The following is a 17,135-nucleotide window of genomic DNA, read 5'->3' on the forward strand; positions in this document are numbered from 1 at the left end:
TTATTCCAACATATAGAGAAAGCCAGTAGTGAGTTAAAAAACAGCTATGGATCAAAATCAGAAATAATCCGCAAGTTTTGATTTAAACAATGAACCAGAAACAGACAGACCATGGCTGTAAAAACAATCTCCTGTTAGAACATGATGCCCATACATAATTAAGAAAAGCATGAATACTGTCCCAAATTATATCATTTTGATAGAAGCACAATCGTCAAGAAAGAATTTGATCAGAATACATCTAAATATCCAGCTATGAACATTAATTTTCATACCATCACCATTTAGAAATGTTGGAACACCATTATTTAGGCAAACATGAAAAGCAAGTACCAACATAGTCCCCAACCATAAGCATACGGGCACAATCAATTCCTGAGAGGTACAATGAACCACTAGATCAAGGCATGGAATTATAAGACATGAACAGCCTCTGGCTGTACGTATACTCCCAAAATTTAAATCGCTGAGCCGGCCTACTTCAGTGGAAAATTCCAGATCTTTGAAGAATAGAAGATTGCCTTGTCACAAGACAAATGTCCAAAACAGAGACAATACATAAAAAAATAAAATGAATGTAGCAAACAGTTTTGATAAAGACATAATAAAGTGAATAACAGCAATATCCTCTTGATACTAATATAGGCAACAAAGTAAAAATCAAGTGTCTTAATACTTCAACTACCTGACATTGCTAGCTGCAGTAACTACAACATACAGAAACATGATATTCCCCTTGCCAATTCAATTACCTCCTTTGTTTTGATTCACCAGCCCTGAAAAAACAGCTCTTAGAGATACATCCAAACCATGGCCTGCTATACTTGTTGAAGTAATGTTATCTCCAACAGCATGAGTGGCTGAGCTGTTTATTTGAGTCTCATTACTTTCATCAACCCGTTTATTATCATGCAGCTGCAAAGCAGATTCTAAATTACAATGTACATTTCCCATAGCTGGCCTATCAACACTTTTCTCAGCAAGGCATGTTGCAGCAGCCTCTCCATGCCTCTCAAGGGACTCGGGATTAATTTTACCTTTACCTTTGGCATCTTCCGCTGTGCTTGTTGAGGTGCTTTCATCTCCAACAGCATCATGAGTAGCTGAGTTGTTTATTTGACTGTCATTATTGTCATCAACCCGTTTATCATCTTGCAGCTGCAAAGCATATTCTAAATTACAAAGTACATTTAGCATAGCTGGCCTCTCAACACTTTTCTTAGCAAGGCATTTCGCAGCAGCCTCTACATACTTGTTGAGGGACTCGGAATTCATTTTACCTTTGAGATTAGGATCTATGATTTGCTCCAGCATTCCCTTTCTCTGATAATCCAAAGCCCATTTAGCAAGGCCTCCTTGGCTAGTGGCAGGTCTTGCACACAATACCTCAAACAACACAACACCAAATGAATAAACATCTGATTTTTCAGTGAGCTTCTCTGTGTCACAGTATTCTGGGTCCACATATCCAGGGCTGCCTTTAACTGCAGTACTAACGTGGGTACGGTCAAGAGGTGGTCCATTTTTTGATAATCCAAAATCCGAAATTTTTGCAACGAAATTTTCATCAAGAAGTATGTTTGTTGTCTTTACATCCCGATGTATAATTGTCTGAGCAGCCCCTGTGTGAAGATAATGAAGACCTCGTGCAGCTCCAATACAGATCTCTAGTCGCTGTTTCCAGGATAAAGGAATCAGATTGCTATTTCCATATATATGTTTTCTCAGTGGTCCCGCGGCCATATAATCATAAACTAAAATCATCTCACCATTTTCTTCACAATAACCAATAAGAGAAACCAAATGCCGGTGCCTGAGTTTAGAAAGCATTTCTATTTCTGTTTGAAATTCATGGATGCCTTGTCCTCCTAATGAGCTTCCTCGCTTAACTGCAACTTTTGTACCATCAACCTCACCTTCATAAACGTTGCCAAAACCTCCATGACCAAGAATTCTAGACTCATGAAAGTTATTAGTAGCCTCCTGGATCTCAGCAAAGGTGAAATGCTTGCACGAACTAGTTTCAATCTTTCCAGATGCTGGAGAACCTTTGCTTTCCACGGTATGCAGGTTATTTCTATAAAGTGGCCACTGCAGCCATCTAGAGGGCTGGTCACTACCTGACGGCCTACCACAGCATTGATGATTAAAACAAAATAGAGTAATAATGACACCCGAGATAGCAACCACTCTAATCACGTCCTCAATCATAGGACCGTTGAAGCTGCTAATGTGAGAGCTTGGAGGAGCATTCACCTCTGTATCGGATCCCTGTCAGGAGTGGTGTTAGTTGTCATGTTTTCTTTACCTTTTTCACCATAACTTCATGAAACATTCAGAATTTCAAGCCCTTATAGGTAGAACTCATTACACCGAAGGTGTTCTCTATGGAAAAAAAAACTTTCACTTGAACATTCCACGGTCTTAAATTCAAGGCGATAGAACATATCTTATCTGTCCACAGCTTTTGCCATTTTCGTTGTCTTTTTTTTTTAATTTCCGCTTCATTCTTCGTCTTCGTTGGATTTCCCTTGGCTTTTGAGCGAATTAATGACTATTCAAGTAAATATTCACAGAGCAAAAATATGGCATAAAAAATGAAAAACAATGAATCTTCGAGCTATCAAAATTGACCATATTGTCTTTATGCAGATTCCAATTTTAGATCTATTTTTACATTTTTGTTATTATTATTATTAAAAATTAAATGCACTTACTAATGTTTTTGGTAATTCTTATTTTCTATTTACTATTTTCATTTGTTTTTAAAAGGGTAGAAAATTCATGTTTAAAATTTATATATATTTAATATTTCTATTTTTATTAATTTTACTATTTTTTCACTATTATTGAAAACTAGACAAATTATAATTATAAATAATACTTAAACTACTAAGTCAACCCTTCTAACCTAAAAATCCTCTCATTCCTTTTTTGCACTTTATCTCATTCATTACTTCACTTCTATGACAAGAGGGGGAACTTTATCTCATCGATTACTTCACTTCTACAACAAAACAGGGAACTTCATACTTTATTGCTTTTAGGTGAAGAAGCACCGGGCCCGCATCTGGATCGGAACTTTACAAAGCTACTCAAAATAGCATGGGAGTTCTTGGCTTTTCAATGTCATTACCATGATTGCTGCAACAGAGCTCCAACATAAGATTCGGAGCAGGCATTTCCTTAAACTGGATCCACAAAATTAATAACATTGCCAGCGGATTTAATGGACGACATGGATGCATCTACCGCTATATTTTATCTTTGGAAAAGAAAATATGTTTAACATTACAGGGGCTTAGGTTTCCAAACATTGACAGGCACATCAGAGGATTGTTACATTGTTGTGTCTTATTTGCGAGCTCGAAGAAGAGAGTTAGGTTATCTTTGTTCTGCTTTCTGTTCTCATCATGCAAGCCTGATTTATCGTTGTGGGAGGAGGAAGACGAGACAGGGGATGAAGCGGAAGAGTGGGTTTATTTGTCTCCAGAAGTCGCTAGAGAAACAGATGCTTTATTTTCAATGGTCACAACAGCTGACAGAAAGGCGGTGGAATGTTGTTGCGTTCCTTTTTTCCTGTGGATTTCGTAGAACAAATTCCTATCTACAAAAGGACCTATGTTTGGATCATTCCTATGGATTTCATTCATGCCTTGCCTTGGGGCTTTCACTTTCGTAAGAGAAAAGCACATTATATTGTAAGAATTCAAACTCCAAATCTTTCTCACCACACCCTCAATCTCAATATATCTTTGGAAATTGAATCGAGAAGAAAATGGAATCAACAAAGATCAATGACCATATAAGTCTCGGCATTATTAGTTCATAGAACTTCACGAGACTTTAAGTGTGGAACTGTCATCCCCACTCTCCATTGCCTCCTCCCTTCTCTCCACCCCAGTGCCTTCACCAGCAACACCACTTTATCCCCTTCATTGCCATTCCTTACTCACAAGATGAGCTCTAATTGGTACTGAGACCCAGGGTTCAAAGGCCTTCTTCATCACGAGATGCCATGCCAAACCTACTCACCCAAGTTGATCAGAAGAAAATTTGAAATACTTGAAACCCACCATTCACAGGGTATACACCATTCAAGGTGCAAGTGAATTTCGATATACCCACCTTTCAAGGAAAGATCGATGCAGATGTTGTTGATGATTAGGTTTCAAAACTGGAAAGGTATGTCTCTGTCAATTAGTTCTTAGATGAAGAGAAGATAACTTTCGCTCTCCTCAAAGCTGAAAATCATGTGAAAGATTCGTGGGAAGCGAAGTTAGCATCCAAGGTAACAAAAAATGGCAGTACTTTTATTTTTTATCAAAAACCCACATGGGGAGAATTCATGGAGCACATAAAGGAAGAATATTTTCCTATTGATACATATGAACAAAAATATATGCAGTGGCAATTGCTTCGACATAAGAAGGACCAAACTGTTCAGGAATATACTAATATGTTTCATGCATTAGCAACAAAGCTTGGCATCAAAGATTGTGAGAAGCACTGAGTGTTGAAATATCAGAGTGCACTCCACAGGTATATCCAAACTGAAATGGAATACCTAAACATAGAGACTTTACCTAGTGCATATAAATTTGCTACCAAAATTGAGGAGAAATTGAAACAGAAAGGAAGGAAGGATAACTTTGCAAACAACAGATGGAAGGGTGAAAGTGGCAAAACTACATGGAAACAAAACTTAAAGGAACCCTCTCCCAATTCACCAACAAAAAAGATGTGGAGTATGAAGAAGACACAAGAGAATGATATGTGGTGTGAATTTCATAAGAGTCCCTCTCATAATACAAAAGATTGCAGAACCATAAAAAGCTTAATGATGGAGACACATGAGGACAAGGCAGAATCTAAGGTGGTAGAAACTTGCACAGAAGAAAGTTCTGAACAGGTCATTGAGGTTGACCCATATGCAACGTTAGCTACTACAAAGATATTGCCCCAGGAGGACGAGGAGAGATTGTTCCATTCACAGATGTGGGTCAAAGGAAAAGCCCTGCACTTTATCATTAATAGCGGAAGTCAAAAGAACCTAATATTAATAGAAACTGTGAAGAGACTGATTCTGAAAACAACAACCCACCCGCAACCCTATTCAATGGGATGGGTAAGTCAAGGGAGAGATATACAGGTGCACCAGCAGTGTCGCCTTTCATACTCCATAAAGCCTTTCAAAGATGAGGTAATCTGTGACATGGCTCATTTAGATGTTTGTGATGTTTTGTTGGGACAACCATATATGTACCAGCAACATGGTGTTTATGAGTCCAGGCCTCGCAGCGTGACAATTAGATTAGGTGAGCAGAAATACTAAATACCAGAGGTAAGACCTGCATACACTACCTCTTTGATTAGTGCCAAGCAATGTAAGAGGTTGGTTGCCAAAATGGGAATATTCATATTATTGATGATTCATTATGAAGAAGAAAGGAAATCAGTTTATAATTCCCATGCCATCACAAACACCACAACACTGCAACATAGATCAATGGATCAAATTTTGATGAAATATGAAAATCTGTTTAAACTTCCAACTGGGGTACCTACACACTGCCAAGTGAGACACACTATTGATTTGATACCGGGAACTCCATTACCTAATGAGCAAGTCTACTGTAGGTCAGTATTAGAGAATAATGAGATTAAGAGGCAAATACAAGAATTGATTGAGAAGGGACATATTCGTCCAAGTGCATCACCTTGTGGCAGCCCCATTGTTCTAGCAAAGAAAAAGGATGGAACCTGGAGACTTTGTATTGACTATAGGGCCTTAAATAAAATTTCTGTCAAAAATAGGTATCCACTTCCCTAGATAGATGACCTCTTGGACCAGCTTAGAGGGGCCTGATTCTTTACAAAAATTGATTTGAAATCAGGGTACCATCAAGTACCAATTGAATCAGCTGATGTGTGGAAGACAACTTTCAAATCTAAAGAGGGCTTGTTTGAATGGCTAGTGATGCCTTTCAGTCTAACAAACGCTCTAGCAACATTAATGAGAATGATGAATGATATACTTAGACCATTCACTGATTCCTTCATGGTGGTATATCTTAATGACATACTCATCTTCAACAAAACTTGGGATGAACATTTGCAACATGTGGAAAAAAATCTCTTAACCTTACAAGATCATGGGCTCTATGCAACAAAAAAAAAGTGCTCCTTCAGTATGCAGAGTATCAGATACTTAGGATATGTTATTGATAGTGAGGGTGTCCATGTTGATCTGGACAAGATACAAGTGATTAAGGACTGGCCGTCTCCTAGAAATCTCACAGAGTTATGAAGTTTCCTCAGGTTGGAAAACTTTTATCACAGATTTGTGTTGGGATTCTCCCATTTGTCTTGGCCTCTAAATTAGTCCTTGCAGGGGGAACACATGCAAAGTTTAAATGGATAGGTGCTCAACAAGAAGCATTTAAGGGGCTAAAACAAAGGTTACGTTCTGCACCAGTTTTATCTCTTCCTGACTTGCAACAGTCATTTGCAATACAAACAGATGCATCAGAATATGCTCTAGGAGCAGTCCTCATGCAACATGGCATCCAGTTGCATATTACAGTCAGAATTTTTCTGTTACAGTGCATCGGTATGCCACTTATGACAAAGAAGTGTATGCTATTGTTCAAGCTTGTAAGCAGTGGAAACATTACATTTTGGGTAAGGAGACCGTCATCCACACATATCACAAACCCCTTCAATTTTTGCAAACACAAGGGAAGTTGCAGAATGATCGACATCAATGATGGTCAGCTTATCTTCAACAATTTCACCTCAACATTCGCCACAAGAAGGGAAGCACTAACAAAGTAGCAGACTGTTTGAGCAGACCTCCAACTGCAACCACAAGTGTGGTTTTGAACTCATGTGGTCATCAAACTGAAGCCTGGGCTTGCTTGTATGAGAACGAAGTTGAATTTGCAGATGTTTATAATCAATTGGTGAAGGGACATCAAGTGAATGACTTCTATTTGCAGGATGGAATGCTTTGTCACCTTGGCCAAATCTGTGTGCCCAATGCAGAACACAAAAAGTTGATATGGGAAGCTCACTACAGTAAGGTTGCCAGTCATTTTGGTATAGGTAAGACTACTGCTATACTTTAGAGGTATTTCTATTGGCTAAAGTTATGAAATGATGTTATTTCATATATTCAAGCTTGTACCACATGTGCTATTGCTAAGCCTGTCAATCATAAACTTTGGTTGTATTCACCACTTCCTGTTCCTAAAAAACCTTGGCATTCAGTTTCTATGGACTTTATGTCTGGTCTTCCCACCAGAAAAAGAGGCCATGATTGTGTGTATGTTTTGGTAGATAAGTTCTAAAAAATGGCAGTAATAGTGGCATGTAAAAAAATAATTTCTGCAAAGGACACTACAAAGCTCTTCTTTGAATACATTTGGGTTCATTTTGGTCTGCCGAATACCATTATCTCGGATAGGGACAACAGGTTCCTTAGTAAGTTCTGGTCTACACTATGGGAAAAGATGGACACAAAATTAACAAAGTCTACTTCTTTCCACCCTCAAACAGATGGCCAAACAGAGGTACTGAATCCGATGATCATACACATCCTACGAATATACCACTCAAAACATCCCCGCACATGGGATGAAAGTCTTCCATATGTTCAGCATAGCTACAACAGGGCAATTCACAATTCAACTGGTCACAGTCCATTTGAGGTTTGTCTTGGTTATCAGCCACTTGCACCCATGGATGTTGCCATACCACTTATTTAACCTGATCTGGTTCCATGTGTTGGTAAGGAGGAAGATAAGGCAACCCATTTCATTGATAGAATTCATCATCTGCAACAACAAGTTCATGAAATCTTGGAGCACACCAATAAGAAATATAAGGACAAACATGATGAGCATCACACTCCTCATAATTTTCAAGTCGAGGACAAGGTGTGGCTGCATATCCAGAAGGAACGATTGCAGGGTGCCAATAGGAAGCTTCATCCTCTATGTTATGTGCCATACACAATCATCAAGCAAGTTGGTGATAATGCTTTTGAGCTTAATTTACCTCCAATTTTGGGTCTTCATCCAGTCTTCAATATGGAACTCTTAAAGCCATATTTTCCCCCACTATTAGATGTTGCAGATGTGGCAGAAACAATCTCCACTACAGAATTGAATCCAAATGCAGCTACCCCATTCCAATGTGATCAGAATGTGGACACCATGGTGAAAACACTCAAACAACAATAGATTTACTTGTACAAAGTGGTTCGAGCAGGGCAGATTGCTCAACAAGGAAAGTGATTTACCAGAGAGCAGCTTCAAGAACGTTTTCCTCATCTCATTTATAGTGTTGATGCAATGGGGCCCATTGCCTTCCAAGGGGGAAGTAATGATCAGAAGAAAATTTGAAATAGTTGAAAAATTATTTATATATGTTTTTTTTAGTTTTTCTAGACATTAGTAAATGGCATTTTTGAAGGCCTTCAGGGCAATTTAAGCCCTTGAAAGTTTGAACTGTCCTTTAGAACTTTGCCAAAGGCAAATTCTTTTAGGACTTCGCCTACAACTTGTGGAGACCTTTCCAACAAGTTAAACGGCTCGTAATTTCGAGTCCTATGCAGAAAGTTGTGCCTAGTTGAAGTTAGGACAAATTTTATATAGTTTTTAAAAAAAATTCATAGTTTTAGATTTTATTATGTAAATAAACCTGATGTGACTGTTGGTTTTCGATTCTCAAGGAGTTGTTGGTGACCCTTGGAATCCCTTGGCCTGTTATATGTTGGAATTTTGAATTGAATAGAACACTTTTTGGCTTGCTTCAATTCTAAGCTCTCTTGTTCATGTAAACAAAATTTACAATACCGCAAGTTCTCACTCAGGTGTTGTCATCTGAATCCATAATTCGGATCACAAGTCCCCATGTCAAAGGTGAATCCAGTTGGAATGTGCCGCTATTTGTAGTTGATGCGTCCTCCACCGTTACCTTCGGCATCCTTGGAGGCCCCTTACAAAGTAGTCACTCCTCCACTGCCCTATTAACACCCTTCCCCTATTTAAATGAAACCCCATTTTGAATGAAATGCCTTTTTTAGCCATTTTGGCCATCCATACCATTACCTGCCTCTAGATTGCTATAATGAAATGGGAGTCATTTTTTTACACTAGAGGCATCCTCAACCATATAAGGGTTCTAAAGATAATCCATGTACATATTAATTCATATTTAGAAAAACAAAGTTTTGGATCGTATAAGGGTTCTAAGAACCCATGCACAATTTAGTCTATATTGAGAAAATCAAAGTTATTGTCCATTTCTAGGATGGGGGCATGAAAATGATTAGCTATGTAGAGGTAGATCCCATTTCATTATAGTAATGCATAGGCTTTAATAGTATGCATGACAAATATGGCTAAAACTAGCATTTCATTTGAGAATGGAGTATCATTTAAATAGCAAAAGGTGTTGGCAGGGTAGTGGAGGAGTGGCCATTTTGTAACGTCCTCCAAAGCTGCCAATGATAAGAGTGGAGGAAGCATTAGCTAAAAAAATAGTGACACATTCTAATTAGATTCACCTCTGAGAAAGGGACTTGGATTCATGAGTAGGTTTGACATGGCATATTGTGATAAAGAAGGCCTTTACACCCTTGTTCTTGGTACCGGGTACAACTCATCGTGTGAAGATTGCTATGAAGAAAAAGTTAAAAAATAAATCATGAAAAATAAAATAACATTGTAGCATAAACTAGTTGTAAAGAAATTATGGAGAAATTAAAACAAGAAAACAAACAAGACACAAATTGATGTGGTATAACCTTAACAATATCCCAAAGAAACATTCGTAGGGCAAGGTATTGGTATTCTTATTACTCAAAGTAAAAATAATCACAATCTTCACAACCATTACTTTGCCTTCAACAACCACCATCAAACTTAGAGAAAACTAGATTTTTTCCTTTGTAAAAAGTATGCATTATCTCTTTAAGCAAAACATAGTTTTTTTTCATAAGATAATATAAGATTTGTTTTATTGTTTTAATTGTTGTCATTATTCAACAATCTCCACCTTGACAAAAAATTAGTTGATATTTACCCAAGCCTATTCACTATCTCTTTTGCAAGCCGAGAGAAGCCATTTGCTTTCCAACTTCTCAAGAGTCAATTTCCATCCAAATTTTAGTTTAATCCATATATAGACTTAGCTCAACCCAAATCCCTATTATGAGCTTATTATTCATCCTAACCCAAGCTACTCCATCTACTAATGGATTTGCATCTTATTACCAAAATTATAATAATCCTACTTTGAACCAAATGCTCAAGAAAATGAAATATCAAGGTAAAGGATTAGGCCTACATAAGAAAGGTATATTGGAGCCCATTTGTATCAAATAAAATCCATAAGCACATGGTCTTGGTTACATGTCCCAAGGCGCTTCATCCAAAAATGTTGGTACAACTATTGTAAGACCCAAAAATGCTTTCAAACCTACAATAACATCTTCCCATTGTTCCTCCAACCCATTTATCGTCACCCCCCTCCATCATATCAACCCAAAAAAATTGTCCATCTTCTTCCTTCATCCTCTAAATCCATTTTTGGTCCATATATACCAAAATACACAATCACATATCTCCCATCTACTAAATCCATTTTGAGCCCTTGCATCACAAAATACCACCCTCCTTATGTTGTTCATCCCTGCACAAACCAATCCCATATCCCTATCACCCATCCTAAACATACTGCTCCTTTGATTCCAAATCAAGATCAACAAGGGCACATACCCATGCATCCTACTCAACATCTTACCTACATAACTCCATTCATATTTCCCCCATATCATGCACCTCATTGCACTCATACGATTGCTATTTGCATGCCAAATACAAAATGCATGAAGCTAAACATCCACAACAATCTATAGATCACCATGTCCCCTAAAAAAGGCGCACTCAAACAAAGAAAAATCTAATCCAAAAGTGTAATCAATCTCAAAGGTCCACAATATAAAAATAAAAACAATGTGGATTCCAGAAGAAAATAAGCTATACATCCAAAAAAAAATCCCTAATGGAATCCAAAGATGTAAATCCAATTGTTGAGCATCCTCCTCATCCATCTCCTAAATCTATTTTGGATCCGTGTGTCCCAAAATTCCCTATCCCAACTCCTCCATCATACCCACATGCATCATCCATTTATCCTTCACTCATTCAACACCCATCACAACATGTGCCAATGTTGGTTCTGACAACATCCCACCCATCACACTTCCCTTCCATTCTTTTATGCAAACACTATCCAACAACATATCCCTTATCCCACATATACCCACCATCAAAACCAAATATCCCTTTCCTTTGCATAATCCACCCATCCCAACAAAGTTCTACCAACATCTGATGATCACTAAAAATGGACTCATATTACCTTGATGTGTAACTTGATTCTTGGGTCCTCCCTCCATCTTCTTATCCACATCATTATCTTTATCCATTTCCATCCATAAATTGTCTAGAAAATCCCCTAAAAAAAAAATTTTAAAAAATGAGAAGATTCAAAAAAAATGAAAAAAAAAATTATCCAATGGTGAAAACTTGGTAAATAGGTGCCTTGGGAAAGTACCATGATAAAAAGCTATAAAATATGCATCATGTGCAATCCCTCCATCCATTTGGTCTCTACACTTGGGGGTAAATTTGTTCTGGATTCTTACCCATCATTCCACCCACCTACCATACTCATCATATCATATCCATTTTAATTCCTCTATCCTCCTTTGGATCTTGATTCATATAGGGACATCTATTCATTCCATGATTTGGACACCTCTTGGCCTTCATCTCCATTTCCCCATAAGCTTTACTATTCATCCATATATCCTTCCACCCATCCTTCCTCCCATCCATATAATCCTTCCACACACATTAATATTCCTTATCTACCTATCATCCTTTTATCCATCTCATCATATGCCTCTTAGTGCCTCATCACACATCAAATATCTCAAGTGGGCCATCTTATTCCTTTGTGACATAGTCTTTAATGACCGTATCACACCCATCATCCATCCACTAATCCCTTCATCTAGCAATTCTTATCTCCTAATCCTTATTTCATAAAGTCTCCATTTCCACATTCTTATTATCCTATCCCCCCATCTCTCAAAACCTCCTACCACCTCATTTTATCAACTCATAATCCCTTGGCATTAGTATCTAGCTATTGGCCAGCTCCATGCAATCTAATTCCATCCAAATGATCCCAATCGTCCCCTATCTAACATCAAATGCAACTCCACTTACCCAATCATATCCTTGCTCTTCTTCTAGCCTAGATTACAATCCAATCATCATCATTAGGATGTATCCTTCCCAATCCTTGTGTTGTTTTGAGATATATGATTCCCTCTTCAATAACACTCCACCTGCCATTAATCCAATCCTTACTTTATTATACAGTGCTTGTGATATTTGGCAAGTTTGGTTGCAAGTTTGTAAGAGAGAATTTGTTGTTTGTGAAAGGATCTTGGATTGGACCTTCTTTAAGCTTAATGCCTCCACTTTTTGTAATTTTACTAATATAACTAGAACTAAAAATGCATGCATGTTGTGGCACCACCATTTTAGTCACATAAGTGGAAAAGGTCTTTGGGCCATTATTAATAAAAAGTTTGTTGATGGTCTTTCTGATTATTTTGTTGGTAAAAATAGTTTTTGTGAGCACCATATTTTTGGAAAACATAATAGATCATCATTCCTAATTTTTTGGCAAATAAATCATCATTCGTTTTTTTTTTTGCCAAATAGATTATCATTCCTATTGGAATTAATAAAGCTTAAAATATTATTAAAATCAGCCATTTAGATGTTTCATCTAGTAGATGTTGATTCTTTTGGTAAATATCAATTTTATGTTACATTTGTTGATGATGTCTTTGGATACACTCATATTTATTTTATACATGATAGATACAAAAATTTTACCAAGTTTAAGAATTTTTAAAACCTTAATTAAGAAGCAACCATGTTATAAGATAAAGATGTTCGAATATGACAATGGTGGTGAATATTGTTCTACGAAATTTGATGAGTTATGTTAGAGTGAAAGTATTATTTAGTAGAAGACTACTCCTTATATTTCCCCCCCAATAAATAGGACAGCAAAAAAAATGAATTGAATCTTAATGAGAAAAGTTAGAAATATGCTAAGTGGTATTAAGCTAGATTGATGCTTTTATGTAGATGTTGTCAATAATGCTAATAATTTAATTAATAGATCTCAAAAAGTGTTTAATCTTGTTGGTAAAAATCCTTTTGAAGAGTGAATAGATATTATTTTGAAGGTGAATACTAGTTTAGTCGAAATCAAGTACAAGGCTGCAAATATTATTATATTCCCATTAGTACTCTCATATACAACACTCTTGTCAATCACTTTGAGGACAATCTATGAAGGATTCCGCGAATCGAAAGACATACAGGTCACATTATGTGTGATCAAGTACTCAATTGAAAGGCAATCAAAGCCCATATGCCAATCATTTGTAAATCCTGGGTGTGTAGCAACGGCGGCCTCGGAAGCCATGTCTAGCAGTTCATTCTCTTCATCATAGTTATATGATGTAGGGTAGCTCCTAAACTAAGCTTGTTGGAGACTTGATAAGTTTTGGCCTTATCGATTGTGAATTTTAACTTACAACCTGGATCTGTAAAGTCTGTGTGGTTGGAGCTTGCATAGAGCAACAATGCCCATTATTTTGTACCTTACTTAAACATGATATTTTTTCTTCTAAAAGTTACTTGCCAATTTTCTTTTTATTCCGCATTTACCTCTGGAAAAAATTCCCAAAAATCCCAAATGATAAGAGAGTCATTATAATAAAACAGGCACAACCTCCCATCTCCTGGATCTTCATGTTTTAAACGTTATTTTTTCGAAAATATTAGATGATCTCTTTTTAGGTCTACAGATGATTTAAGAGAGTGAGTGATTTATTAGGTGATCTGTTTTTAGATCTACAAATGACGTACAGATTCCACATAGGCCCAATATACAGCGATACCTAACTCTCTCAAATATGAGATGTACATATATAAAAACATTAAACTGAAAAAAACCATGCTTGAGAATACTTACAGAGGAAGTAGAGATGGATCCACTTTGGAGATCGAGTATCCCTGAACTGTTGAGATCGGCCATTTCAGTACTGTGTATGCCAGGACTCAAGTTGCTGATCGAGGCGCCCACTTGCCACACGTGATTAACACTAGTCTGATTGAAACCAAGTGTCAGAGACGCAAATATTATTATCTTCCCATTACTACCATTATACACAGCGCTCTTGTCAACCACATTGATGCGAATATCTGAAGGATTCAAAGCATCAGACTTAGAGACCACATCATACGTGTGAACTACAGTTGTGCCATTACCCAATTGAAAGGCAATCAGTGCCTGTGTTTCAATCATTTGTAGCCCCTTTGGATTTATCCCCCAACCTACCCACCCCCCAGAAGTAGCAGGGGCAGCACTGAAAGCTATGTCTAGCGATCCATTCTCTACATTGAAATTATATGACAGGGTAGCTCCTAAACTCAGCTTTTTGCAGAATTGATAGGTTTTTGTTTCACCTCCTGGGAATGTTAATGGACAGCTTGTATCCAGAGTCTCTGCTGCTTCATTCCAACCAAACAACACCACAACGACTCCCAATATCAAGAACAGGGGACTACCCATTTTTCAAATTCTACCAAATTTCGCTCCTGAAAATTCAAGCTTTGAGGGAATTACGATTGTCGCGCAGATTTCAGTAACAGGGGAAGCTGTAAGAATTTAATGGAGATTAACGCGTGGAAATTAGAAAACAAACGAGTGGTGGAGGATTAATGGATGCGTGGGCGATTCCAGACCATTTAATTTTTCCAGAGGAAGCTGTATGAGAAAGTTCACCGACTAATTATGCGGAACATAACATGGAGAATAGATGAAGCTGTGAAGAAATTTCAGTGTAGTAACGCGTAGAAATAGAAAACTAGTGAAGGATGGAAGATTGGTGGACGCGTTAGCCATTAACACCTTATTCTTTTCATTTTTTCTTATCAGGATTTTTTTTTTAACTTGAAATCCAGCTTTCAAATTAATTAGCTGAAAATTAAAAATAATTGTAGACTGAAGGTTCTGAGGGCTGCATATTTTGAAAACCACTTAATGCGAAGAGGTTGAAGGCATTACGCCTCCATTTTTCTTTGGGGCCCATCCAAATGAAGCTGCATATTTTGAAAACCACTTAATAGTAAGAAAAAGGGACATGTACATATATTTTGTGCTTGTATTTTAAAAGTTACACAATTCTATATTTATAGCTAAATATATATGTAAATTAATAAATGTTATTATAGAAATTTTATTAAAAAAAATTAATTATTAATAATAATAATAAAAAAATGGTGAAAGAAAGAAAAGAATCATAATTATAAAGGTTATGCTCTTAAAGACAACCATTAATCTTAATCTTCTTTGTAATAAGATGATAGAATTGCAAAACATTATTAAAAAATAAAATTACTTCTTGTTGCTACCCATAAACTAAAACTTAAAAGCTAACTTTTTTTTTTTAACCAATGCACAAAAGAAATTGCTTGTCTAGTAGGAGTTGGCTCTACAATCCTGAAATTTAATATTTAAAGTAGCACATGGGAAGGAACCTAAGTTAGTAATTTTCTATTTTCACATAAAATCTTGTTCAATGTGACATGAATTTTGAAGCTTTTCCAGACGGTTGCTCTATATGATGGTCCAGCATACACAGCACTATTCTTCAATGGTGATAGTTGATCAAGATCATTGAAGAGGGTGACTAAACACACATCAAATAAAATTTGACGAGGATTGAAAAATGATTCGCCGTAATTTGGCACAATGAAACTCTTCTCATCAATTAAAACGAAATCAAATGAAATGCATGCACTCTTCTAATTCCACACCTAATTCTTTTATCTACTGGAATTTTCAATACAGCCTTATAAAAATATTCTGAATCAAAATTAAATGCCAAAATAAAATCAGACCATTTGAATTCTCTATATATGATATATAGAGATACACAACACCTCCCTTCACCCATATCTGACTGCCTTAAAAAATACAAGAAAATGCAATACTTACAGGAGTAGAGCTGATTTCACTTTGGAGATGGAGTATCCCTAAACTCTTGAAATCGGCCGCAGCAAATCAACACCAGTTTAGTTGGTATCAAGCACCAAGGACGTTTCCACTGCATATCACATCATATTGTTATCTTAAAAACCACTATTTTCGCTTTAAAACGGCAGTACGGAAAGAATCATTTTGAAACCAGAATAGCCACGACCTTCAGTTAATGACCCTGCAACACCTAAATAATATTAGTTGGGTTGGAATCAAGTACCAAGGAGGCAAATATTATTATCTTCCCACTGCTCTCATTCACGGCACTCTTAGAGATCATAGCTGAGGCAGAACACACAATGCGAGGCCAATAGCTGGGGCAGAACACACCACCGCACTCTTTGAGGCTAATAGCTGAGGGATAACACATCATACGTGGGAACCACAGTTGTTCCATTACCCAATCAAAACCTGTGTGCCAATCATTCCCAAGGACAACTTGTGCCCCAAGTCTATGCAGCTGCGTCCGAAACAGCGCATAGAATGGGATTACCCATATTTTTCTCCCTGCAATTGAAGAGGTTGCACAGCGGTATTCTGCAAACTCTTTGCAATGGTTGGGAAGCGCTGCCCATACGCAAACATTTTTTCGCAAATTCAGAAATTTGAAAAGCCAAGTCCGTGTAAAAGCTGCCCATATGCAAACATTTTTTTGCAAATTTGGGAAGGGAAGTCCATAGCAAACGCTTTGAAGAAGCTGCGAGGAAATTTCTTAAACGAGTGGAGGTCCGATGGACGCGTGAAACCATTCAACACCATTCACATATACCCTAGATCTGGCAGGTTTTGCTTGACTTGACCCACTCCATTTTTTTATTCCGTGATTGTGGAGCCCACCCATTTTCTTCACCTCTCAAAAAATGGGATACAGTTTTTTTTAATCTTACCATGTATCATTGACTTTAAAGCGTTTTCCATCTAGC

At 37.1% G+C, this 17,135-nt stretch overlaps 1 protein-coding gene across 1 annotated transcript; it reads right to left on the reverse strand.

Moving 5' to 3' along the window:
- Positions 1-567: 567 nt before the first annotated feature.
- LOC131859861 (receptor-like protein kinase THESEUS 1) lies at positions 568-16,974 on the reverse strand. Its single transcript, XM_059214059.1, has 4 exons — positions 16,433-16,974; positions 16,171-16,279; positions 14,143-15,272; positions 568-2,271 (listed from the first exon to the last, which is right to left on the reverse strand). Exons 3-4 carry the CDS (start codon positions 14,740-14,742, stop codon positions 745-747), a joined length of 2,127 nt encoding a protein of 708 aa, XP_059070042.1. The 5' UTR covers positions 14,743-15,272; positions 16,171-16,279; positions 16,433-16,974; the 3' UTR covers positions 568-744.
- Between the last annotated feature and the right edge of the window lie 161 nt (positions 16,975-17,135).

The sequence above is a fragment of the Cryptomeria japonica genome, chromosome 11, assembly GCF_030272615.1.
Source record: "Cryptomeria japonica chromosome 11, Sugi_1.0, whole genome shotgun sequence".
In the NCBI taxonomy this organism is placed as follows: Eukaryota; Viridiplantae; Streptophyta; class Pinopsida; order Cupressales; family Cupressaceae; genus Cryptomeria; species Cryptomeria japonica.